This window comes from Carcharodon carcharias, chromosome 18 (genome assembly GCF_017639515.1).
Source record: "Carcharodon carcharias isolate sCarCar2 chromosome 18, sCarCar2.pri, whole genome shotgun sequence".
NCBI classification, from domain to species: domain Eukaryota; kingdom Metazoa; phylum Chordata; class Chondrichthyes; order Lamniformes; family Lamnidae; genus Carcharodon; species Carcharodon carcharias.
The window spans coordinates 42469104-42494839 of record NC_054484.1 but is presented as its reverse complement, the minus strand read 5'-3'; the positions used below and the strand labels follow the sequence as shown (position 1 = coordinate 42494839).

Genomic DNA, 25736 nt, shown 5'->3' with positions numbered 1-25736 from the left:
AGTATAGAAGATTGAGGGTATTACATAGTTATGTACAGAATAGAAAAAAGCCATTTGGCCCAAGTGGTCCACATGAGAACTCCCTCAGGGCAATTTATCAATATGTTTAAAATTATAAAAGGACTGAATAGGATAGACAGAGAAACTATTTCCCCTGTTGGGGAATCCAGATCAGTGGGCTAAACATAAAATTAGAGCCAAGCTAATTAAGAGCAAGGTCAGGAAGCAAGCACTTTTTTCCCACGCATAGGCAGCAGAAATTTCAAAATCTCTCCCCAAACAAATTGGAAACTTTTAAGGACAGAAACTGATTGATATTTCTTGGGGAAGGATATAAGGGATCTGGAGCTAAAGTAAATAAATAGCATTAGAATACTGTCAACCGTAATTTAACTAAACGGCAGAATAGGCTTCAGGGGCTGAATCTAGGCTGGTATCTGTCATGCTCCTAATTGGAACATTGCAGTCAGCACATAGGCTTTGAGGGGTCCAGAGGAGAGCTGCTTGTTGCAATGTGCCTAGTCTCTAACCTGCTCTAGTAGTAAAGGTGCTGATATGTTTTAGTTACATTTCTGGCAATGGAGTCAAACGGTTTGAGACATCCACCAAAAAAGGTTATTGAGCAAAGCACCATTTTATATTCTAACCTACATTATCTAGCCCCAACTGATTGCACTGGAGAGGACATTCCACATTCTCTACAGCAAAGGAACTAGAGTTATTTAGATTATATTTCATTTTATATCCTTCAGTTTAATTCTTAAGTTTTTATTTATCCACATTTCAGGAGTTGATACAGCACTTACTAATGGTGACGAGAGAATATTGCATACATGATAAAGAATTGCTTCTCTTATCTCCAATTTGCTTAAATCTACACATGGGCCTTGTTCTTGTTCTTTGCTCTTAATTTTTAAATACCATTGCCTTTCAAGATTAAAAAATACCTGAATCATGGCTCCTCCAAAATCTATGCAAGTCTAAACTGGCCGAGACATTACAATTCCTTCAATAAAATTCAATTGTATTCTAACTTGTTAGGGCAATGCAAGTCCTGGAAATTCTAAGCTGATGCAGCAATTAAATGTATGGCTACAGATTAAATACTACAGCCTATTTTAATGCATGGAAAGGGTTGTGCTTAAATAAATGCAAACTTATCATTAAAATAGCAAACCATAAATATGAATGTTTGTGCACACCTGCTGACGATACTTCAGCTCAGTTAATTTCAGTTTTGAAAACACATCCTGTGTTTTCCTTTCTCATCCTGCCGATGCTACGTACCATATATGATCATTCAAAACTGCTATCAGGGAAAAACAATAGTGCTAAATCACTCATTAAATAACTGATTTGGGGTCAACTCACTGAAATGCTACACAAAGAAAGACTTTTCACAAACTCCATGGGCAGGATTTTCTCTTTGTCAGATGGGTGTGGTGAGCAGGCCTGAAGCAGCTGCAAAACGGACCACCACCCGCGATCAGGCCCTGACCGCGATTTCATCTGGCTGGCCAATTAATGGCCAGCCAGTGTGAAAGGTACACTGAAAGGCTCAGCGCTACTGGGGTGGGGTTAGGAGAAGGGTGGGCACAGAAGTCTGCGCATGCAAGGGGGAGCGCACACTGACAGCTCCTGAGGGCACAGAGCTGCCACAGGGAGCTGAAGGTTTGGACAAAGGAAAAATAAAAATTTAATAAATGATTATAAATATGTCCCCACGTGACTCAGTCACACGAAGAGGGGCATGTTTGAAATGAAGTGGAAATTCTTTTTTGAATTTTTTTTTACCTACTTTGGAAACCTCATCCTGCCCGTGGATGATGTTTCGTAAAAAATGAAAATGGAATTGCAAAGTCCACCTGGCCTATTCGCCCGCCCTTCAACCGGTTGAGCAGGCAGCAATAATACAACTTAATTAATGCTTTAAGGGCCTTAATAGGCCTATTAATTGTCGGCAGGCACTACTGGCTCTCGCATGCGTCCACTGACTGAAAGATCGTGCGAAATTTTACGCCCAATCGGGTCAGGCGCGCACCTGCCCGATGGATGTAAAATCCTGCCCCCTGATTTGTTCTCTATCACCACCATTCTGTTGATTGCAATTTTTTTTTTCATTTAAGACTGGAGATTTTACATTTTATTTCTCTGTAAATACCTTTTCTTTATCCTTCAGTTGATATGATGGACCCATAAGCCTAGAAAAAGGTTTAGACCAGTGCTCAGCCACAGAATGACAACTACAAACCAGAGGCTAAAGTGAAATTGAACCTCAACATATTTGGCAATTCAGGAGTGCCTGTTAGGCTGCCAGCTTGCCAGTCTCTGCAGCCTTCATATGGGACAAGTTGGAAGTGGCAAGGAAGGAGAATGGAAATGGGCACCAGCATAGGCCATTAGCTGTTCACAGTTGCACTGCATATTCAGGTAAACTAAGAACAACAAAAAAGGACTTTGGTGGTGGCCTTTAAGACTTAGACTGCTCAATGTTAACTAATGTCCCCAAGGGTTCCTTGGATAGGTGTTAGACCACCATTAGCATATCAAAAGGAGTTGAAAGCATGTTTAAAGTGTCACAAGCTGAATGTCACCAGAGTAAATAGTGTCAGATGCATTTTAGGTACCCTTCCTACATTACAACAGTCACTACAATTCAAAAATATTTCAGCTGTAAAGTGCTCAGATGCCTGGTCGTTGCAAAAAGCGCTATACAAATGCAAGGCTTTTTTGAATGCTCTTGGGATGTGACACCTAGCCCCATGAAATTGCATTTTTTTGTCCACATTTCACATTAACACTTCTGATTTTTGAATCAAAACAATGAAGAAAATCCCAAGGAACTGAATCTCATCTTGGTTTGCTGGACTGAAACTGAATGTTATCTGGTCAGTGCAATGTTGGACCACTGATACCTAAAGGACTAACAATGGAAAATAGCTCAAGACAGCACTAATCAGTATCAAGGTGCCTAAAAGTGAGCACTTTTCCTATTTCATGCTATTTTGCTGCTTCAACTTTATCAAAATTATTTTTTCAGCTTTTAAACTCAAAACTAAGATTGCAGGAGATATTAAAAAAATACAGACTTGCCCCTTTTTCACAATCACCCAATGTCTCAATGTGCTTTACAGCCAATGAAGTATATTTCAAGTATAATCACTGCTGTAATGTTGCAAACATGGCAGCCAATTTGCACACTGCAAACTTCCTCAAACAGCAATGTCATAGTGGCCACATAATCTATTATTGTAATTTTGATTAAAGGATAAATATTGGCCAGGACACCAGGGTCAACTCCCTTGCTCCCCTTCAAAACAGTGCCACCCAAGGAGGCAGATGGGGGCCTCAAAACGTCTCATCCGAATGAAGTCACCTCTGACAATACAGCACTCAGTACTGCTTTGAGTGACAGCCTTGATTTGTGTGTTCAAGCCCTGGAGATATCGGAACGTTGGGACCCAGGGTGAGAGTTCTACCAACAGAGCCATGACTGAAACATATTGGAACGTATTCATCAATGGTGGAAGAGCTGAGATAAACTGATTTAGCAGAAACACGGTAAAATGCTACTGATCTTACATTCAATCTCAATTTCAAGTTATGCAAATAGTCTGTTAACAGAACTGATTGCTACAAATATAACTATTTCAGACTGCCAGACAAAACTATTTTGTGGATGTCTAAAATTCTACTGAAACACGATTCAAGATCTACTTCTTAAGAGTCCAACCACAAAATATTTCAATTCCATACAATCTGACACTTAGATGCCCTGAAACTGAATTAGAACATCCAAATCCCCAAAGCTATTAAGTTGAGAAATAGCTTGCATTAGCTCCTGTTACTTTAGCCATAAGTACTTCTTTTCCCACCCAATATTTCCCAAAGGGGGAAAAGATGTAACTTTTGTCAACTGCTTTCTGAAATTTCCAGTTAAAATGAATTATGTCCCTTACCTTAAATCTCTTGTCTTGCAAAACCTTTTTGATGGCCACCAGCTCCCCTGTATCACATAGTTTCGCCTGGTAAACGACTCCAAAAGAACCATTACCAATCACCTTGGTGTCACTGTAGCTGACCTCCTGCGGCCGGTCTGGGCCCTGTCCAGGTGTTGCCACCACTGTTGTCACCTTACCGCCATCTTTGTCTCCTAATCATAAAGAAAATCAGTTTATCAGGACCAGTGTTCAAACCAAAACACAATGACTTACAGGAGATACAGATCAGCAACCAATTGTTTACTAAAAATAAATCAAGTGATTCTGGGCACATAACACACTGCTGTTTTCCACTGCTATATGTTGGCCACAAAACAAGCAATTTTCCATAAACGAATATTCCTCAAATGTATTGCTATTTAAACACATGCAACTTTAGGTATTTGTATTCAGTGCATTTCAGTTTCTCCCAGTTCCTGGTTTACAATCCCGAATAAAAAATTAACTTTGCAATGCATATTGTTAAACAAATGTCAAAGATGGAGTTGAATAACTTCACAAAGATTTTTTTTAAGCGAAAACAGTATGGTATAATTTTATTATTCCATGACATTTCTTTTCATTTTGCAATCCTATGGCTTGTTACTGTACATCTGCACTGCAGGAACTCACCAAGGCTCCTTAGTCATCATCTTCCAAACCTACAACCACTATCTAGAAGGACAAGGGCAGCAGTCACACGGGAACACCACAACCTCCAAGTTCCCCTCCAAGCTACTCACCATCCTGACTTAGAACTATATTGCTATTTTTTCTCTGTTGTTGTGTCAAAATCCTGGAATTCCCTTCCTAAAAACTGTGGATGTACCTACACCATATGGGACTGTAGCAGTTCAAGGTGGCAACTCATCTTCTCAAGGGCAATTAGGAATAGGCAATAAATGCTGGCCTAGCCAGCGACGCCCACAGCCAGTGACTCTAAATTAACAAATTTTTTACAACTCCAATTGTGCTGCAGTTGGACCAGTGCACAAATGTACTCAGATTGTGCTCTACTCTACTGTCTGTACAGTCCAAGATCTTATTTACTTTCTTTACTACTGCTGCACACAGCGGTAATGGACGGAGTAACCTATCCGTCAATACTCTTGAATCTCTCTGTTCCACCTTTTAGAATAATATTCCTCAACTGATATTGTTATAGCATATTCCCTTTTCTCAGTCTCATGACTTGGCATTAAACGATATCTGCCACTTGTCCAGCTAGCTTCCGAATCTATCCAGTTCCTTCTATGTTTGATCAGTTCCTCATTGTTTGTGGTCTCTCCAAATTTAGTAAATATCATTTGCAACCTTGAGTAAATTTTGTTTCTATTTCCACTTTCAATCATTCTAAATTAAGATTGTGTCTGTATTCATGGAGGAAATCACAAAGCCTTTCTATTGTCGGGGTAGAATTGTTAGGGCAAATTGAGATTTATGAAAGATGGATGTAACTGAGAATTAATTGCTTCCATCCCAGTGAACCAATTTAAATCAATGTTCTATGCTCTCTCTTAGCAAGGGGCTTGAAAGAAGTTGCTAGTGAGATAGTGGATACAGAATCACAGGACATTTACATTGCAGGAGGCTATTTGGCCCATCAAGTCTGCACTGGCTCTCTGAAACAGCATTCTACCTAGTCCCATTCCCCTGCCTCATCCTTATAACCTTGCACATTCATTATTTTCAAATAGCAATCCAGTTCCTTTTAAATACCTCGATCGAAACAGCCTCCACCACCCTCTCAGGAAGTTCGTTCCAGACTCAAAACATCCTCTAGGTGAAAAAAATTTTCCTCTCATCACTTTTACTCCTTTTGCCAATTATGCCAGTTCTTGATGCCCTTGAGTGGGAACATTTTCTCACTAATTACCCAGTCCATGCCCCTCAGGATCTGGAATACCTCTTAACAAGGTTCCTCTCAGCCTTTTCTTCAAGGAAAGCAGTTCCAAACTCTTCAATCTATCCTCATAGCTACAGTTCTTTATCCCTGGAACCAATCTTGTGAATTGCCTCTGTACTCTCTCCAATGCCTTCACATCCTTTCTCAAGTATGGTGCCCAGAACTGCTCGCAGTAATGCAGATGAGGCCGAACTAATATGTCTTATATAAATTCAACATGACCTCCTTACTCTTGCACCTAATGCCCCTATTAATAAAGCCTAAGATACTATATACTGAATTAACTGCTCTCTTTCAACATGTTCTGCCATCTTCAATGACTTATGTACATATACACGAAGGTCCCACTGTTCCTGCAACCCTTTTAGAGCTTCTCCCTTTATTTTATACCATCTCTCCTTATTCTTCCTGCCAAAATGAATCATGCTGGTTTTAGTTTTCTAAAATTGCCTAGATTTGGGAAAAGTTCCAGTAGATTGGAAAATAGCAAATGTAAATTCTTTATTCAAAAAGTGAGAGACAAAGCAGGAAACTACATGCCAGTTAACTTAACACCTGTCATAAGGAAAATGTTAGAAGCTATTACTAAAGACTTTACAGCAGGGCACTTGGAAGAATTCAAGGTAATCAGGCAAAGTCAACGTGGTTTTCTGAAAAGGAAATCAGTTTTGATCAAGTTATTGGAGTTCTTTGAAGGGGCAACATGTGCTGTGGATAAAGGGGAACCAGTGGATGTGCTGTACTTAGATTTCCAGAAGGCATTTGATAAGATGCCACATCAAAGGTTTCTATGAAAAATAAAAGCTCATGGTGTAGGGGTTAACATATTGGCATGGATAGAAGATTGGCTAGCTAACAGGAAACAGAGGGTAAGCATAAACAAGTACGATAGCAAGAATTAATCTTAGCTTGGAAGATGTGGAATCCATATGGGTGGAGGTAAGAAATAACAAGGGGAAGACAACACTGGTGGGAGTAATCCATAGACCCCCTAACAGTAGCTATATTGTAGGGCAGAGAATAAATCAGGAGATAATGAGGGCATGTAAAAAAAGTAAGTATATTAATCATGGGTGAATTTAATCTTCATGCAGATTGGGAAAATCAAATTGGCAGATAGTCAAGAGCAACAATTCATAGTGTATTCGGAACAGTTGCCTAGGCAATATGTTGTGCATCCAACCAGGGATCAGGCTATTTTGGATCTGGTAAAATGTAATGAGACAGCTTTAATAAATGGTCTAAGAGTAAGAGATACCCTAGGAAACAGTGACCATAACATGGTGGAATTTAGCATTCTATTTGAGAGTGAGAAACTTAGTTCGGAAACAACTGAGCTAAACTTAAATAAGGGTAACTGAAAAGGAATGAAGGCAGAATTGGTTGGAGTGGACTGGGAAAGGAGTTTAGCAGAAAAAATGGTTGATGAACAATGGCAGATGTTTAAGAGAATAGGTTATCACTCACAACAAAGATATATCCCAGTGAGGAAAGAGGATTGTAGGAAGGGGATAAACCAACCATGGTTAACCAAGGAAGTTAAGGATAGCATCAAAGTGAAAGAAAAAACTTACAATATGGCAAAGATTAGTGGCAAGCCAGAGGATTGGGAAAGTTTAAAAAAACAAAAGATGACCAAAAAATATTAAAAGAGGGAGAAAATAAACTCTGAGGGTAAACTAGCAAATAATATAAAAACGGACAGTTAGAGCTTCTTTAAATATATAAAATGGAAGAGAGACACCAAAGCGAACATAGGCTCCTTATAGAATGAGGCTGGGGAAATAATAATGGGAAACCAGGAAATGGCAGAGGAGTTGAATAAATACTTTGCTTCAGTCTTCACTGTAGAAGACACTAATAGCATTCCAAAAATACTGAATAATCATAGGGCAAAGGCAGGGGAGAGGGGTAGGAAATAAGTACAATAACTATTACTAGAGCAAAAATGCTAGGGAAACTAATGGGGCTAAAGGCCAATAAGTCACCTGGACCTGATGGGTTGCATCCTAGGAAATTAAAGGAAATAGCTACAGAGATAGTGGGTGCACTGGTAGTAATCTTCCAAGAATCCTTAGATTCTGGAAAAGTCCCAGGGGATTGGAAAACTGCCAATGTAACACCTTTATTCAAAAAGGGAGGGAGACAAAACAAAGGTAACTGTAGGCCAGTTAGCTTAACATCTGGCATTGCGAAAATGTTAAAGTCTATTATAAAGGATGTAACAGCAGAGGACTTAGAAATGCATAATATAATCAAGCAGAGTCAGCATGACTTCATGAAGGGGAAATCATGCCTGACAAATTTATTAGAATTCTTTGAGGTGCTAACAAACAGGATAGATAAAGGGGAACCAGTAGACATAATATATTTGGATTGCCAAAAGGCTTTCGATAAGCTACCACACACTTAAGAGCCCATTGCATTGGGGATAGTACATTAGCATGGATAGAGGTCTGGCTAACTAATAGAAGACAGAGTTGGGATACGGAGTGCATATTCAGGGTGGCAACATATAACTGGTGAAGTGCCACAGGGATCAGTGCTGGGGCAACAATTATTTACAATATATATTAATGACTTGGATGAGGGAAATGAATGTACTATCACCAAGTTTGCGAATGACACAAAAATAGGTGGGAAGGCAAGTGGTGAGGATGACAGTGAGTCTACAGAGGGATATAGCCAGGTTAAGTGAGTGGGCAAAAACGTGGCAGATGGAATATTATATGGACTATATGGATTATAGACTTTGGCAGGAAGAACAGAGGAGCTGAATATTACTTAAATGGGAAAGACTGAAGAAAGCTGCAGCACAGGGGGATTTGGGGGCCCTCGTGCATGAATCCCAAAAAGCTAGCATACAAGTTCAGCAGGCAATAGGTAAGGCAAATGGAATGCTGGCCTTTATTTTAAAGGGAATCGAGTATAAAAATAGGGAAGTCTTGCTAAAACTATACAAGGCACTAGTTAGACCATACCTAGAATATAGTGAATAGTTTTGGTCCCCTAATCTAAGGAAAGATATACTGTGGCATTGAAGGCAGTCCAGAGAAAGTTCACCAGGTTGTTCCAGGGTATAGAGAGATTTTCTTACGAGGAGACCTTGAATAGGTTGGGCCTGTACTTATTGGCGTTTAGAAGAACAAGAGGCAACCTTATTCAAACATATAAGATTCTTGGGGGCTTAACAGGGTAGATGCTGAGAGGTTGTTTCCCCTTGTGGTTGAGTCTAGGACCAGACGGCATAATCTCAGGGGCTGCCCATTTAAGACAGAGATGAGGAGGAATTTCTTTTCTGAGGGTAGTTAATCTGTGGAATTCTTGACCACAGAGGGCTGTAGAGGCTGGTATGTTCAAGGCTAAGATAGGCAGACTTTTAATCAGTAATGGAATCAAGAATTATGGGGAACAGGCAGGAAATGGGTTGAGGGTTATCAGATCTGTCATGATCTCATTGAATGGCAGAGCAGACCCAATGATCCGATAGACTGCTTCTGTTCCTATGGCTTATGGCCTTAAATAAGGTGACCAATACTGTACACAGTACTCCAGATGTCATCTCACCAATGATCTGTGTGAGTGAAGCACAATCTCCCTAATCTTGTATTTAATTCCCCTTGCAATAAACATTACATTAACTTAGCTAATTATTTGCTGTATCTGCATACTAGTCTTTTGCGATTCATGCACTAGGACACCCAGACTCCTCTGCATCTCAGAGCTTTGCAATCTCTCTCCATTTAGATAATAAGCCTCCTTTTATTCGTCCTGCCAAAATGGACAACCTCACATTTGCCCACATTATACGGTGGTTGCCAGGTCTTTGCCAATTCACTTAACCTATCTATATCCTTTTGTGTCCTCTCCACAACTTACTTCCCTATCTATCTTTGCGTCATCATCAAATTTAGCAACCACACATACCATTGATCCCTTCATCCAAATCATTTATATTCTTTTTATTCATTCATAGATGTGGGTTTCGATGGCTGGGCCAGCATTTATTGCCCACCCCTAGTTGCCTTCGAGAAGGTGGTGGCGGTGAGCTGCGTTATTGAACCTCTGCAGTCGATGTGCTGTTAGGAAGGGAGTTCCAGAATTTTGACCCAGCAACAGTGAAGGAACGGCAATATATTTCCAAATCAGGATGGTGAGTGACTTGGAGGGGAACTTCCAGGTGATGGTGTCCCTACCTGTCTGCTGCCTGTCCTTCTGGATGGTAGTGGTCGTGGGTTTGGAAGGTGCTGTCTAAGGAGTCTTGGTGAATTCCTGCTGTGCATCATGTAGATGGTACACTCTGCTGCTACTGTGCATTGGTGGTGGAGAGAGCAAATATTTGTGGATGGAGTGCCAATCAAGCAGGCTGCTCTGTCCTGGACAGTGTCAAGCTTCCTGAGCATTGTGGGAGCTGCACTCATCCAGGCAAGTGGCGAGTATTCCCTCACACTCCTGACTTGTGCCTTGTAGACAGTGAACAGGCTTTGGGGTGTCAGGAGGTGGGTTACTCATCGCACGATTCCTAGCCTCTGGCCTGCTCTTGTAGCCACAGTATTTATATGGCTAGCCAGTTCAGTTTCTAATCAATGGTGACCCCCCCCAGGTTGTTGATAGTGGGGAAATCAGTGATGGTAATGCCACTGAACATCAATATAAATTGTAAAGTGTTGCGGCCCCAGCACTGATGCCTGTGGCACACCACTCGTCATATACTGCCAACCAGAAAATAAGCCATATATGCCTACTCTGATTCCTGGTAGCTATACAATCTTATATTCATGACAATATTTACCCCCTACACCATGAGCTTTTATTTTTCACAATAACCTTTGATGTGGCATCTTATCAAATGCGTTCTGAAAATCTAAGTACAGCACATTCACCCATTCCCCTTCATCCACAGCACCCGTTACTTCTCCAAAGAAAGCCAGTAAATTGATTAAACATGATTTCTTTTTCACAAAACCATGTTGACTCAAATTGATTACCTTGAATTTATCTAAGTGCCTTGATGTAACGTCTTTAATAATAGCTTCTAACATTTTCCCTATGACACGTTAACCGGCCTAGAGTTTCCTGCTTTTTGTCTCGCTCCCTTTTTGAATAAAGGAGTTACATTAGCTATTTTCCAAATTAATGGAACCTTCCCCAAATCTAGTGAATTTTAGGAAATTAAAACCAATACATCAACTATCTCACTAGCCACTTATTTTAAGACCCTTGGATGAAATCTATCAGGACCCGGGGTCTTGTCAACCCGCAGTTCCAACAATTTGCTAAATATCGCTTTCCTGGTGATTGTAATTCTCGAGTTCCTCCCTCCCAATTCCTGATTTACAGCTATTTCTGGGCTACATGCATCGTCCATCGTGAAGACCGATGCAAAAACCTATTCAATTCATCTGCCGTCTCCTTATTTCCCATTATTAATTCCCCAGACATACTTTCTATAGGATGAACATTCACTTTGCTAACTCTTTTAAGAGATTTTATAGATATTTACTGTCTTTTATATTTTTAGCTAGCTTTCTGTCCTTATTAATTTCTTAATCATTCTTGTTTTTTTTTATATTCTGTCCAATCTTCTGACCTGCCACCATCTTTGCTCAACTATGTACTTTTTCTTTAAGTTTGATAATATCTTTAATTTTTTTTAGTTAATCACAGATGGTAGAGAAAATCCAAGGGTCGGATCCTTGTTGGAATGTATCTATTCTACCTATGTATTCCAAAATATCCCCTTAAATGCCTGCCACTGCATCTCTATTGACCGATCCCTTAACCTAAATTGCCAGTTCACTTTGGTAGCTTTGCTTTCATGCCCTCGGAACTGCCCTTATTTATGTTTAAAATACTCATCTTACATCCAGTCTTCTCTCTCTCAAACTGAATGTAAAATTCAATCTTATTATAATCACTGCTACCTAGGGTGCCTTCATTATGAGGCAATTAATTAATCCTACCTCATTGCACAATACCAGGTCTGGTATAGCCTGCTCCCTGGTTGGCTCCAGAACGCGGCAATCTAAGAAATTATCCCAAAAATATTCAATGAATTCATCATCTAAGCTACCTTTGCCCATCTGGTTGTTCTAGTCGATATGTAGATTAAAATCCCCCATGATAATCGCCATACCTTTCTGACAAGCTCCCACTATTTCTTAAACAAAGACAGAATTACCTGGAAAAACTCAGCAGGTCTGGCAGCATCGGCGGAGAAGAAAAGAGTTGACGTTTCGAGTCCTCATGACCCTTCGACAGAACTATTTCTTCTTTGATATCCTGTCTTGTGTGATTACTGTTAGGAGACCTGTACACCACTCCCACAAGTGACTCCTTGCCTTTATCATTCCTCATCTCTATCTAAACAGCTTCTATATCCTGGTATCGTGAACTTAGGCCATCTCTCTCTATTGTATTAATGTCGCCTTTAATTAACTGAGCCATCCTCCACTTTTTCTATCTTCCTGTCCTTCCTAAAAGTCACAGGCCCTTCAATGTGCGGGTCCCAATCGATCCCATCCTGTAGCCATGTCTTTGTAATGGCTATTACATTGTACTTATTTATCTCTATTTGCACTATTAATTCATCTGTTTTGTTTCAAATGCATTCAGATACAGAGACTTGAGCTTTGTCCTTTTATTACTTTGGTAACCTCCAGCCTTATCTGCTGGTTTATTCTTAGACTTGTGTATCCTGTCTTTTCTCGTCTTGGTCTGTTTCTCATTTCTCGTGTTAATACCTTCCACTCTTACCTTCTCTCTACTCTTTTGATAAGAGAGGAAAGCTAATAGAATGCTGTCGGTTATTGCGAAAGGAATTGAATACAAAAGTAAGAAGGTTATGCTTCAGTTATACAGGGGATTGGAGAGACCACATCGGGAATACTGTGTACAGTATTAGTCTCCTTATTTAAAGGAAGGATCTAAATGCATTGAAAGCAGTTCAGAGAAGGTTTACAGACTATTACCTGGAATGGGAGGGTTGTCTTATGAAGAAAGGTTGGATAGGCTAGGCTTATATCTGAAGTTTAGAGCTAGAGTAAGAGGTGACTTAAATTAAACCTTTAAGATCCTCAAGGGTCTTGACAGAGGTCACTGTCTCAAAATAAGCGGTAGCTCATTTAAGACAGAGGTGAGGAGAATTTTTCCCTCCAAGGGTTGAATGTCTTTGGAACACTCCCTCAAAAGGTGGTGGAAGCAGAGTCTGAATATCTTAAGGCAGAGCTAGATAGATTCTTGATAAAGCAAGGTGAAAGGTTGAGGATAGATGGGAACGTGGAGTTGAGGTTACAATCAGGCCAGCTATGGTCTTACTGAATGGAGCAGGTTCGAAGGGCTGAGTTGCCTACTCCTGCTCTTAATTCGTATGCTCGTATGGTAACTGTGCACTTGAGGTCTCTGATACCATCTTCCCCCAATGTGCTAGAAATCTGAACCCTTCCCTCCAACATCGATCCCCAATCTATGCATTCCTGTACTTCATCTGCCTTGCAACACCTCATGTAGTAGGTGAAACTGGTAGCAATTCAGATAGGACTACCAACAAGATCTTGCTCCTTTATTTACTCCCTAGCCCTCAAAGACCACCTTGCAAAACCCTCAACTGGGTCCTAGGACATGGGTTCCAACATGATCTATAATCATCCCCTTCCAAGAGCATTTCTAACTGTCTCATAACTGCACCCTAGCACTTGGAAAGCAACATACCATAAAATTCTCCCAGTCACAAATACAGAAAGGTAATTTATCTTCTACCTATACTCTATACTTTATACCTTTCCTCCAGCAATCCCTTCCTGTGTGACAGCACTGAATAATTTCAGATCATCCTCTCAAGTCACAATCATTGCTCGCTTTTAAGCTATCAAGAATCATATCTCCATTAGCCAACTGGAGGCGCTTGGGGGTCTTCTCTTTTTAGCTCTCATCTCTCCTGACTTCCCACGTAAGCTGGTCACCAACGTACTTTGTCTCATTTCACTATCCATAAGTCTCTCAAACTGTGGGATAACCACCAATGGAAATGTACTTCCAAAATACTCTCCTTATCCTGAAATTTTATGTAGTGTTACGAACTATTCCCCAAGCTTGGCAGTGTTAAACTCAAAATTCACATATGTCTGATATTTCATTTGTGTGTATCTTGTCATCAGTGTAGGTTCTTTCATAGTGGGATCAAATTACTCTTTAATTACTCCAGGTAATGTTGCCCAGGCAGTTCAACAGCATTCTCAGTACCAAACTGCTATTCAATTTCTGTTCCATTTGCATGGATATGCTTTTAATGTAGTAAAATGCCCCAAGGGACACCACAGAAGCATAAGACAAAATTTGACACTGAGCCACAGAGATACTAGGACAGGTGACCAAAAAGCTTGGACAAAGAAATCAGTTTTAAGGAACAGTACAGGAGACAGTATGAGGCGCAGAAAGTTTAGCAAGGGAGCTCCAAAGCTTAGGGCCTAGGCAGCCGAGGGCATGGCCACCAAAAAAAGAAAATCTGAATGACTCAATCTCAGTGGAATCGCAGATTAACATTTCTTGTGCAATGTTATCTTTATCTATTGCTGTTTGTTCCTATGCACAAATTAGCTGCTGCATTTTCCTATTTATGTTACAGATTAATAAATTTCAAAATTACTTAATGACTGTGCAGTACTCGGAACATTCTGAAGTCACGTAAGTTCTATAACAAGTACATTCAACAGTGGAATTTAGCAAATTGTTTCCCTTGAAATCTTTCCCACCAGCATTCATGGTTGTTCAATCACCAATCAACATCTAGCTGTTTCTACTTGAACTAACATTAAATGATGGTCACTCCGTAACATCTGTAAAAGTCTTCGATTTTCTAAATTAACATTGTGATTTTGTTTATAAAAAACATAATATACGTGGCTTATACACACCACTGAACTCTCTTTAAAAACTAGAACTCTCTTTTAGGTCACACTGTCCATTGCCGAGTCCCTCAAGTTCCCTTTCATCAAAAATAAATGGAGCAACTTTTCAAAAAAAAGTGAATGAGATTTTAAAAAAAAATCAGTGTTCGAGCTTTATCCAAAGAAAAAGAAAGCATTACAGATTTCCATCCAGCATGGATAATTCCTCAGATTCAGTGGCATGGGTTGCTCCTGTAACAGTCTAAATGCCTTACTTTTATGGAGTTTGGATAAAAGGTCATCAACCTGAAACATTACCTCTGGTTACGTAGGATATACAGCACAGAAACAGGTTAATTAGCCCAACCAGTTCATGCTGGTGTTTATGCTCCCCCTCGAATCTTCTCCTACCTTTTATGATGTAAATCTACTATTGTAACCATCTATTCTGCTCTCAAATACTTTTCTAGTTTCCCCTAAATATGCACCTATACTATTTGCTTCAACTACCACCTGCGGTCGCAAGCTTCACATTATCACCATTCTTTGGGTGAACATCTTCTGAATTCCTTATTGGGTTTCTTAATGACTATCTTGTATTGAAAACCTCTAGTTATGCTCTTCCACACAGCAGGAGACATTCTTTCTGCATCCACTCTATTAAAACCTTTCATAATTTTAAAAACCTCTATTAGGTCACCTCGCAGCCTTTTTACACTCTCTATAGATGTTCCCTGACATTTTGAGTATGTCCAGCATTTTGTTTTTATTTCATTTTCTGGCAGTTGACTTGTAACATCCTATATCTATTTGTGCAATAGTGTAATCCAGGGGTGCAACAGTAGTATCCCGATATGATCTGTGCTGGGTATTCATGTCTTTTGCAAGTGTATTGCTTCCATCCCTCTGTAGGCAAACCAAACGAATACCCCTGAGACAAAATTTAACAAATACTTTATTGTGCAACAGGTAATTTAACAGAGTTATAATTGAAATTATAGAATCGCTCAGCACAGAAGGAAGCATTTCAGCCTTGCTGTTTGAAAGAACTAACCAATTAGTCCCAGACCCCTGCTCTTTCCCCAAAGCCCTGAAATTTTCTCTTTTCAAGTATTTGTCCAATTCTCTTTTGAATGATTCAGTTGGATTTACTTCACCTACCCTTACAGGCAGCGCATCCCAAAGCATAATAATTCGCCCTGTAAAACAAAATTCTCATTTCACCTCCAGCTCTTTTGCCAATTAACTTAAATCCATGTCCTACCAGAGAAAATAGTTTCCTCCTTATTCGCCATGAAAACCCTTCATGATTTAGAACACTAAGATAAAAACAGAATACTGCAGATGCTGGAAATCTGAAACAATGCAAAAATTGCTGGAAAAACTCAGGTCTGACAGCATCTGTGGATGGGAAGACAGAGTTAACATTTTGAGTTCGTATGACTTTTCATCAGAACTAAAGAGAAATAGAAATATGGTGAAATATAAGCTGTTTAAGGGGGGTGGGGCAGGTGGAGCTGGATAAAGGGTCAGTGATAGGTGGAGGCAAAGGAGAGATTGCAAAAGATGTCATAAACAAAAAGGTCAAAGGGGGTGCTGACGGTAGTGATATTAGCTAAAGGATGTGCTAATGGTGACATTAAGGGTAGAAAGCAGGATGAGTAAGTGACAGATGGCCCTAGTGGGGGTGGGGTGGGGATCAAAATAAGCTAAAAGGTGGAGATAGCACAATATGGAAATAAATTGTGTGTGTGTGTATATTATATATATTTTGGTCTCTCCAATGTAGAGGAAACCGCATTGGGAGCAGCGAATGCCAAAGACTAAACTGAGGGAAGTGCAAATGAAATGTTGCTTCACTTGAAAGGAGTGTTTGGGCCCTTGGATAGTGAGGAGGGGGGGGAAGGGGCAGGTGTTGTACCTTCTGCGGTTGCATAGGAAGGGGGTTGAGATGTAGGGGGTGATGGAGGAGTGGACCAGGGTGTCCCGGAGGGAATGGTCCCTACGGAATGCCGATGTGTGTGGTGGTGGTGGTGGTAGCATCACGCTGGAGTTGGCAGAACACCTCTACTACATATCTCCTTAACCTCTTCTGTTCTTGAGTAGAATACTCCCAGGTTCCTTGGCCTCTCCAAAATCTTGCATTTAAATTAACACATTTAGCATAGTAAAACATCCCAAGCCACTTCACAGGATCATCATCAGAACAAAATTTGACATTCATCCACATAAGGAGATATTAGGACAGTTTAACTGAAGTTCCTTGTCCCTGGTAACATTTTAGGAAATGTCCACAGCCTTTCCCTGGCCTGAACATTTTTTCTGAAGTGTAGGACCCATAGCTGAACACGATACTCCAACTGAAGCCTTACCAGCTTTTTACAAAAGTTTAGAGTAGCTTCCTTTCTTTTGCACGCTATGAGAAAAAGGTTATGCTGCATTACTGCACACTGGGCGATTTATTTATTCTATTTATAAAGCCAAGGATTCCATTTTTTTTTTCTTAAAAAGCTTTTTAAACCTGTCGCGTCTCCTTCAAAGATTTGTGTACATACACCCCAGATCTTCCTGTTCCTGCAGCCCTTCTAAATTCTACAATTTAGTTTATATTGCTTCTTTCCATTCCACGTTACAATAGTGCTTTTCAACTTGAAGTCTCTCAAATTTAGTTAACAATACTGTTTTCTATCCATGGTCTTCTAAGACAGTACACTCTACATTCTCTCAAGTCCTTGTGTAGATTTCCTAGAATCACTTTTAAACCACTTAGCTCAAATTGAAAGATAAACTTTTCTGGACAGTCCTGTTCTATAAATAACTTGTAAGTCCCTTCATTATTTCAAACATCTGATTTAAATCATCCCTTATCCTTCTGACCAGCAGGCAGTACAATTCAAACTTACCCAGACACTAAAGTTAACAAGCAAGAAAACTGTATTAGACAAAAACATCCCAAATAGGTTGTCAATGGCAATCCAAGGTTGAGAATACTGTTTCATAAGGAGCACTTTGCAGACTACATGACAAAACTAATGGTATAGCAGTGCTGTGTTGGGCAGCATAAATAGTATGATTATGCCTTAGGCTAAGTGCAGATAAATAAGTGGATGAAATGCTTATCCATCTCCAAAAGGAAACCTCTACTATTGGCAATTAAGCAACAGAAAATTAATTTATTGAAATATTGGCAAATTCTAGGAAATACCATGTAATACTGAAATCAATAAAACAGAATCCAAGGCTGAAATGCACATATTTATGGATCCTGTAAGAGAGCTGGATGACAGAGAATTTAATAAGGAACCGATGATTTCGAAATGCATGGAAACAAAACCAGGTGGTTTCCTATGTATATAAGCATTCTCTAAAGAAGAAGAGTCCGCTGATCAGGTAGTAGTGAAGAAAAAATGTTTCAGGAATAACCTTTTGTCAAAAAAAATGCTGCTTCTTTGACAAAGGGTTGTTACCTTTATTCTTTTCCCCTTAGATGCTGCTTGATGTACTGAGTGCTTGCAGCATTTTCTATTTCAATTTCAGATTTTCAGCATTGGTAAATCTAAGCTATTAATGCACTTACGGTAACACTAACTCGCTGAGTGTAAGTCATTGGTTTGGATGTATACAAAACAAAGCTATGGTGATTTGTGAAACAAGTACCGCAACTGACTACACTATAACATGAGATCAATGAACCACATACAGCAATGTCAACTGCTTCAGTGGGCACTGGATGGATGGCAGGCCAAACCGGATTGCATATGAAGGCTGAAAAAAATTATGACTCTCCAACATGGATAGAATGTTGCAATATGATTACATGATACACAGAGTAGTGTCCCAAAGACTAGGGAAATTAGGTATTGCTGTATTTAATTGTGGAAAATGAAGCATGGCAAATAGGTGAAGCAAGGATAAGAGGATAATTAGCAGGTACCAATGACATATACGTCAGATGCAAAAATTGAGAAGTAGAGGGAAACAGCCAAAAGATAAAAGTGCTGACTTGGAAAATAAGAAATTGGGAAGAAAATCTTGCACTTAAGACAGTGGACAAACAATAGAAAACTAATGAATGTTAGGGCTCAAACTAGACACCTTCCCACACAAGAAGTCAAAGAAGGTGCAACTGAAACTAGAGTTCCTTCGCGGAGAGAAAATAAAATGAGAGTTAGTGCCATGTATCAAATTTCGGGCTAAAAATAATCCAAGACAAACAAGCAGTTTAGGGTTGAAGAAAATTAGAAATATGAAGGATATTTAAAACACTTAACAGGGAATATAAAAAGGAAAAAAGTGAAGGACTGCATCTGCACATAAGGTGTAATAAAAAGTTTCCAGCAGAGAAAAGGGCTGGCTGCTTGAAATATTAAGGGAGTACTCTGCCCTCATTTTCACAGAAGCAAAAACAATAAGTTAAAAGTGAAGTAGTAATAAAACTGTTAGCTGAACTCAAAAAAGGAAAAGAATGGGCAAGGATCCTAGAATATACAAATACAGATCCACACACACATATACACAGATAAAAGCCCAACAAGTAAACAGTCTAAGCTCTTCTCGCATACTTGGATTTGTGTAAGAGTTTGTTCACATGCATCAACGGTACGTGTTACTGACTTAACAAATGTGAATGCTTGTTTCACCAAGTTAGCAAGCACACATCTATTCACAACTCTGCCCAATGTTGCACATCATTTTATCCACCTGAGCAATTAGTATAGTTGATATTAGCTTTCCCGCTTCCATACTATTATACTTTTAACTACTTCATTAAACTAAAGCCAACACTCCTCTGTAGCTCAAGTTAAATAAATATAACTTCCACAAGAAAATGGATGTATCTGTGGATTTTAAAAAAGACTTACAGTATAAAACAAAATTATATACAATGATCAGAATCTAAATTTTTGTGGCTCTCAATTGAGTAATTCAAGGATCAACCTTTGAGACAGTTGGCTCAGAAGTTATATCTCTAGAAACGGAAATATTTGATTAAAGATGTTAATTTAACCTTACTATTCGTTTTAGAAATATATCAATTATGAAGTGTTTTTAAGCCACTCTCAATGCACGAATTTCTTTCCTGATCCAACAGCAAGGATGCCCACAATTTTGAGGGCCTCGAGTTCCACTAACCCTTGCGGAGCTGTCTGACATCTTCCACCAGTTCTCCTGAAACAAATTCCCAGACTGAATGTGCTGACTGTTTAATTTCAGAGTGTGTTCTTAGCCATTCTGGAGAACGACTATGTGCATGAACAGGCAAGGCAACCAAAGGGATGAACCTGGCACTGCAAGATAGTCATTGCCTTGCCGTCTAAGAAAGTCGTTATCTGAAAAACTAGTGTGCATTCTCAGCACAGATTACAAAGTCTTGGCCAGGATAATGCCCACCTGTGTTAGAGCTGTGTTTCCCATGCAAAGCATCCTGATTGCTGCATATGATAGCTATCTGGTGTGGAATTTGATCCACCATTCAAAAAAGGCAGATCTGTGGAAAACTTTCTTCTCCCCAAACTAGGAGAAGACATTCAATCGGGTGGATAGCAAATATTGATTCCGAACTGCGTGGATTTGGAATGCATTTCGTCATAGGAATCCAGCTTCCATATGTTGCTGCAGACTCTCTGATTAAGGTTAAGCTTAACATACCTTAAATGCTTCCCCTTTGCTTTGAAAGAGCAGCAAGTCAAGGGGTGACGTATGTCCAACCTGTTATTCAATTTACATACAGCCTTTCTTGCATATCTTGCAAGAGGCTGTTGGGACTAATTCTGTGCAAGCCAGGTCTGGAGTTCATCCTTCCCCAGCTTATGCTGACAAAATGCTACTCACAGAGACACAAGGTATCTTCTGGGACAGAGAGTCATCGGATATTTGCTAAAAAGTTATGAGTCTTCCAATTGAGGAGCGTGATCAGTCACTAATGTGTGCTGCAGCCAGATTGTAACTTCCCACCTTCAGACACTGCAGAGATGTTTAAGGATTTTCAATGTTGTGAAGTGCCAACCTTGGTTCAGTGGTAGCACGCCTACCATTTAGTCAGAACTTTGTGGGTTCAAGTTTCACTCTTTAGACTTGAGCACAATCTAAGCTGACACTTCAGTCACATACTGAGGGAACACCATATTGTTGGAAGTACTGACTTGCAGATAAGGCACTGACAGAGGTCCCATACACATAAGACCATAAGACAAAGGAGCAGAAATTAGACAGTTCAGCCCATCGAGTCTGCTCCACTATTCAATCATGGCTGATAAGTTTCTCAACCCCATTCTCCCCGTAACCTTTGATCCCCTTACCAATCAAGAACCTATCTATCTCGGTCTTAAATACACTCAATGACCTGGCCTCCACAGCCTTCTGTGGCAATGAATTCCATAGATTCGCCACTCTGGCTAAAGAAGTTTCTCTTCATCTCTTTTCTAAAAGGTCTTCCCTTTACTCTGAGGCTGTGCCCTCGGGTCCTAGTCTCTCCTACTAACGGAAGCATCTTCCCCACATGCACTCTATCCAGGCCTTGCAGTATTCTGTAAGTTTCAATCAGATCCCCTCTCATCCTTCTAAACTCCATCGAGTATAGACCCAGAGTCCTCAAATGTTCCTCATATGTTAAGCCCTTCATTCCTGGGATCATTCTCGTGAACCTCCTCTGGACCCTCTCCAAGGCCAGCACATCCTTCCCAAGATACGGGGCCCAAAATTGCTCACAATATTCTAAATGTGGTCTGACCAGATCCTTATAAAGCCTCAGCAGCACATCCCTGCTTTTATATTCTAGTACTCTCTCACACTCAGGGAAACAAAGACCTCAAGGCACGATTCAAAGAAGGGCAAAGGATTTACATCAGTGTCTTGGTCAACATTTATCCATCAAACAACAAATAGGTTATTTGGTTCTGTTATCTTATTGCTTTTTGTGGGACCCTGCTGTAAGTAAATTGCCAGTCAGGGAATAGACTCAGGAGCTGAAAGGTCCACTCCTCTTCCTATGTTTCTGTGCTGGAACATCAGGAAAACTTTCTTGTTCTTCTTCGAATAGTGCTATGGGATCTTTTCTATTCGCTTAACAGGCAAACAAAATCTTGGTTAAACATCTCATTCTAAGACACTACCTCCAACAACACAGCACGCCTTCCACACTGCAGTGAACTGCCAGTTTACAAAATGTCAATGTCCTGCTGCAGGGCTTGAATTCTCAAATTCCAGGTTTAAAGACACAGCACAGGCATGATGGTTGTGACTTTCTTCTGTGCTGTCAAATTCAGACTTTGGGGCACTGGAGGAAATGTAAAAATTTGGCAGCACTTCTATTCAAATAGAATAATTGAAAGGAAGCCGGCAAGTGGAAAAACATCTTGAATATGTGATGGAAATTCCATCACAACATCTGACTTCCTTAAAAAAAAACACAACCCACTGCTATCAGTTTTACACAAAATATACAAGAAGTATTAATAAGGTTTCTGCATTTGTCAATTGCAGATCTACAGACTTTAAAATACATGCCCAAATTATGCATAGAATCCTAGTCATATCATTGTTTTTCCCTCTCTAAAGCTACAGAATACCTAATAGTGTATGGAGTCCGACATGGAGGTCTTAAGGTTCTAAGGCTCCTAATTGTGAACTTTGTATTTTCAAAGGCCTACAAATATTAATGACATGCTTCAAGCTTGCAATGGGGAAAAAAATAAAGAAAATAGGCAATCAATAGAAAATATGCTGCCCATATTCCCTCCAGAAAAGCAGCCTTTGCATATGTACTAACCAAATTAATCACCTAGGCTGGGGAACAAATCTGTTGTTTTGCATCCGAGAATACCACCACCTTTCGGAAAGAGGGGAAATTTGAGGGGGAAAAAATGGAGCTTGCTATTATATTGATCTAGCATATATTCCATGAGTTAGTTCCCGACCTCTAATCATGAACCACAGCACAGAATTAGAATGTTCAGCCCATCATACCCATGTTGGTGATAATTCTTGAACCATAGCTATTTATTCTAATCCCATTTCCTTACCCTTACCCCATATCTTTGAAAGGATACAGGCATTTCTGCTCAATAACCAATAGCGACAAGGATTCTATGTTTTAAAAACCTGTTTAAAAATTCTAAATTCCTCTCTGATAATCTTTGAGTCTACATCCATTTTATACCATTTGTTAACCAATGAAAACACTGGTTTGGATTTTGTTATACTAATAATGTCTGTTGGCGATCAACATTACAGGGTAAAAAACATCAACTTTTAGCATCCACACATGCACAATTAACCAGAGAAATTTGGAAGCTGGAAGTATGTGATGAACACTAACAGCCTGTGGAAGAGTAGTTTGTCAACTTTTTGGTATTCATTCAAGGGGTGTGGACGTCGCTGGCTGGACCAACATTTATTGCCCATCCTTAACTGCCCTCAAGAAGGTGGTGGTGAGCTGCCTTCTTGAACCACTGCAGCCCACGTGGTGTAGGTACATCCACAGCAATGTTAGGGAAGCAGTTCCAGGATTTTGATCCAGCGACAGTGTAGGTATGTCAATATAGTTCCAAGCCACACTCCTGATTTGTGCTTTGTAGATATAGTGGACAGGCTCTGGGGAGTCAGGTGGAGAGTTACTTGCCGCAGGATTCCAGAATCTCATCTGTTGTTGTAGCCACAGCATTTATATAGCTAGTCAAATTCAGTTTCTAGTCAATATCTTTGAAAGGGTATAGGCATTTCTGCTCAATAACAATAGCGACAAGGATTCCAAGTTTTAAAAACCTGTTTAAAAATTCTAAATTTTTCTATGATAATCTTTGAGTCTGCATCCATTTTATATCATTTGTTAACCAATGAAAACACTGGTTTGGATTTTATTATACTAATAGTCTGTTGGCGATCAACATTACAGGGTAGAGTGGGATTCAGTAATGGTAAGGCCACTGAATGTCAAAGGGCGATGGTCAGATTCTTTGTTGGAAATGGTCATTGCCTGGCACTTGTGTGGCATGAATGCTACTTGTCACTTGTCAGCCCAAGCCTGGATATTGTCCAGATCTTGCTGCATTTGTGCATGTACTGGCTCAGTATCCAAGGAGTCATGAATGGTGAATATTGTGCAGTCATCAGCAAACATCCTCACTTCTGACCTTATGATGGAAGGAAGATCGTTGATGAAGCAGCTGAAGATGGTTGGGCCAAGGACACTAACCTGAGGAACTCCTGCAGTGACTTTTGACCTCCAACAACCACAGCCATCTTACTTTGTGCTGGGTGTGACTCCAACCAGAGAGTTTTCCCCCCCACTTCCCAGTGACTCCAGTTTTTCTAGGGCTCCTTGATGTCATTCAGTCAAATGCTACCTTGGTGTCAAGGGCAGTTACTCTCACCTCTGGAGTTCAGCTCTTTTTGAACCAAGGCTGGAATGAGGGCAGGAGCTGAGTGGCCTTGGTGGAATCCAAACTGAACATCAGTGAGCAGATTATTGCTAAGTGCTGCTTGATAGCACTGTTGATGACCCCTTCCATCACTTTACTGATGATTGAGTGTAGACTGATGGGGCAGTAATTGACCAGGTTGGATCTGACCTGCTTTTTCTGTACAGGGCATACCTAGGCAATTTTCTACATTGCCAAGTAGATGCCAGTGCGATTGCTGTGCAAGAATAGCTTGCTAGGGACATGTCAAGTTCTGCGGTACAAGTCTTCGGTACTGTTGCTGGAATAGTGTCAGGGCCCATAGCCTTTGCACTATCCAGTGCCTTCAGCCATTTCCTGATATGTGAAGTGAACTGAATTGGCTGAAGACTGGCATTTGTGATGCTGGGGATCTCAGGAGGCCACGATGGGTCATCTACTTGCACTTCTGGTTGAAGATTGTTACAAATGCTTCAGCCTTATCTTTCGCACTAATGTGCTGGGCTCCCCCATCATTAAGGATGGGGGTATCTGTGGGGTCTCCTCTAGTGAGTTGTTTAATTGTCCACCACCATTCACACTGGATGTGGCAGGACTGCAGAGCTTAGGTATGATCCGTTGGTTGTGAAATCGCTTAGCTCTGCTATTGCTTGCTGCTTATGCTGTTTGGCACGCAAGTAGTCCTGTGTTGTAGCTTCACCAAGTTGACACTTCATTTTTAGGTATCCCGGTGCTGCTTCTGGCATGCCCTCCTGCACTCACTGAACCAGGATTGATCCCCTGGCTTGGTCATATTCAAAATCTATCCCAGTTAGTATGGTAGTAGTGGAACACAAAATTGAGGCAATCCTCAATGCAAAGCAGTATGTTGTTTCTTTGCCCACGTTTGACCTGATGCCATGAGAATTTATGGGGTCCAGAGTCAATCTTGAGGATGCCCAGGGCAACTTCCTCCCAACTGTATACCACTACGCCACCACCTCTGCTAGGTCTATCCTGCCAGCGGGACAGCAGTGATGGTAGCGTCGGAGACCTTATTTGTAAGGTATGATTCCGTGAGGATGACTATGTCGGGCTGTTGCATGACTAGTCTGAGAGACAACTCTCCCAATTTTGGCATTAGTCCCCAGGTATTAGTAAGGAGGACTTTGCAGGGTTGACAGGGCTGAGTTTGCCGTTGTCTATTCTGGTGCTTTGGTCAATGTTGGGTGGTCCATCCAGTTTTGTTCCTTTTTTTATGACTTTGCCGCAGTTTAATACAACTGAGTGGCTCGCTAGGTCATTTCAGAGGGCATTTAAGAGTCAACCACATGGAGTCACATGTATGCCAGACCAGGTAAGGGCAAATTTCCTTCCCTCGAAGACACTAGTGAACCAGATGGGTTTTTACAACAATCGACAGTGATTTCATGGTCATCATTAGACTTGTTATTCCAGATTTTCATTGAATTCAAATTTCATCATCTGGCGTGGTGGGATTCGTACCCTGGGTCTCTAGATTACTAGTCCAATAACAATACCACTATGCCACCGCCTCTGCATAAAGATCACTGCAAATAACACAATC

The 25736-nt window shown here is 40.4% G+C and overlaps 1 protein-coding gene across 1 annotated transcript in view; it reads right to left on the bottom strand.

Moving 5' to 3' along the window:
* Positions 1 to 25736, bottom strand: part of gsk3ba (glycogen synthase kinase 3 beta, genome duplicate a) — a 181168-nt gene that overhangs the window by 115616 nt on the left and 39816 nt on the right. The window contains exon 2 of the mRNA XM_041211303.1: positions 3960 to 4153. Coding sequence (XP_041067237.1) covers positions 3960 to 4153 — 194 coding nt within the window. The remainder of the gene's footprint in view (positions 1 to 3959; positions 4154 to 25736) is intronic.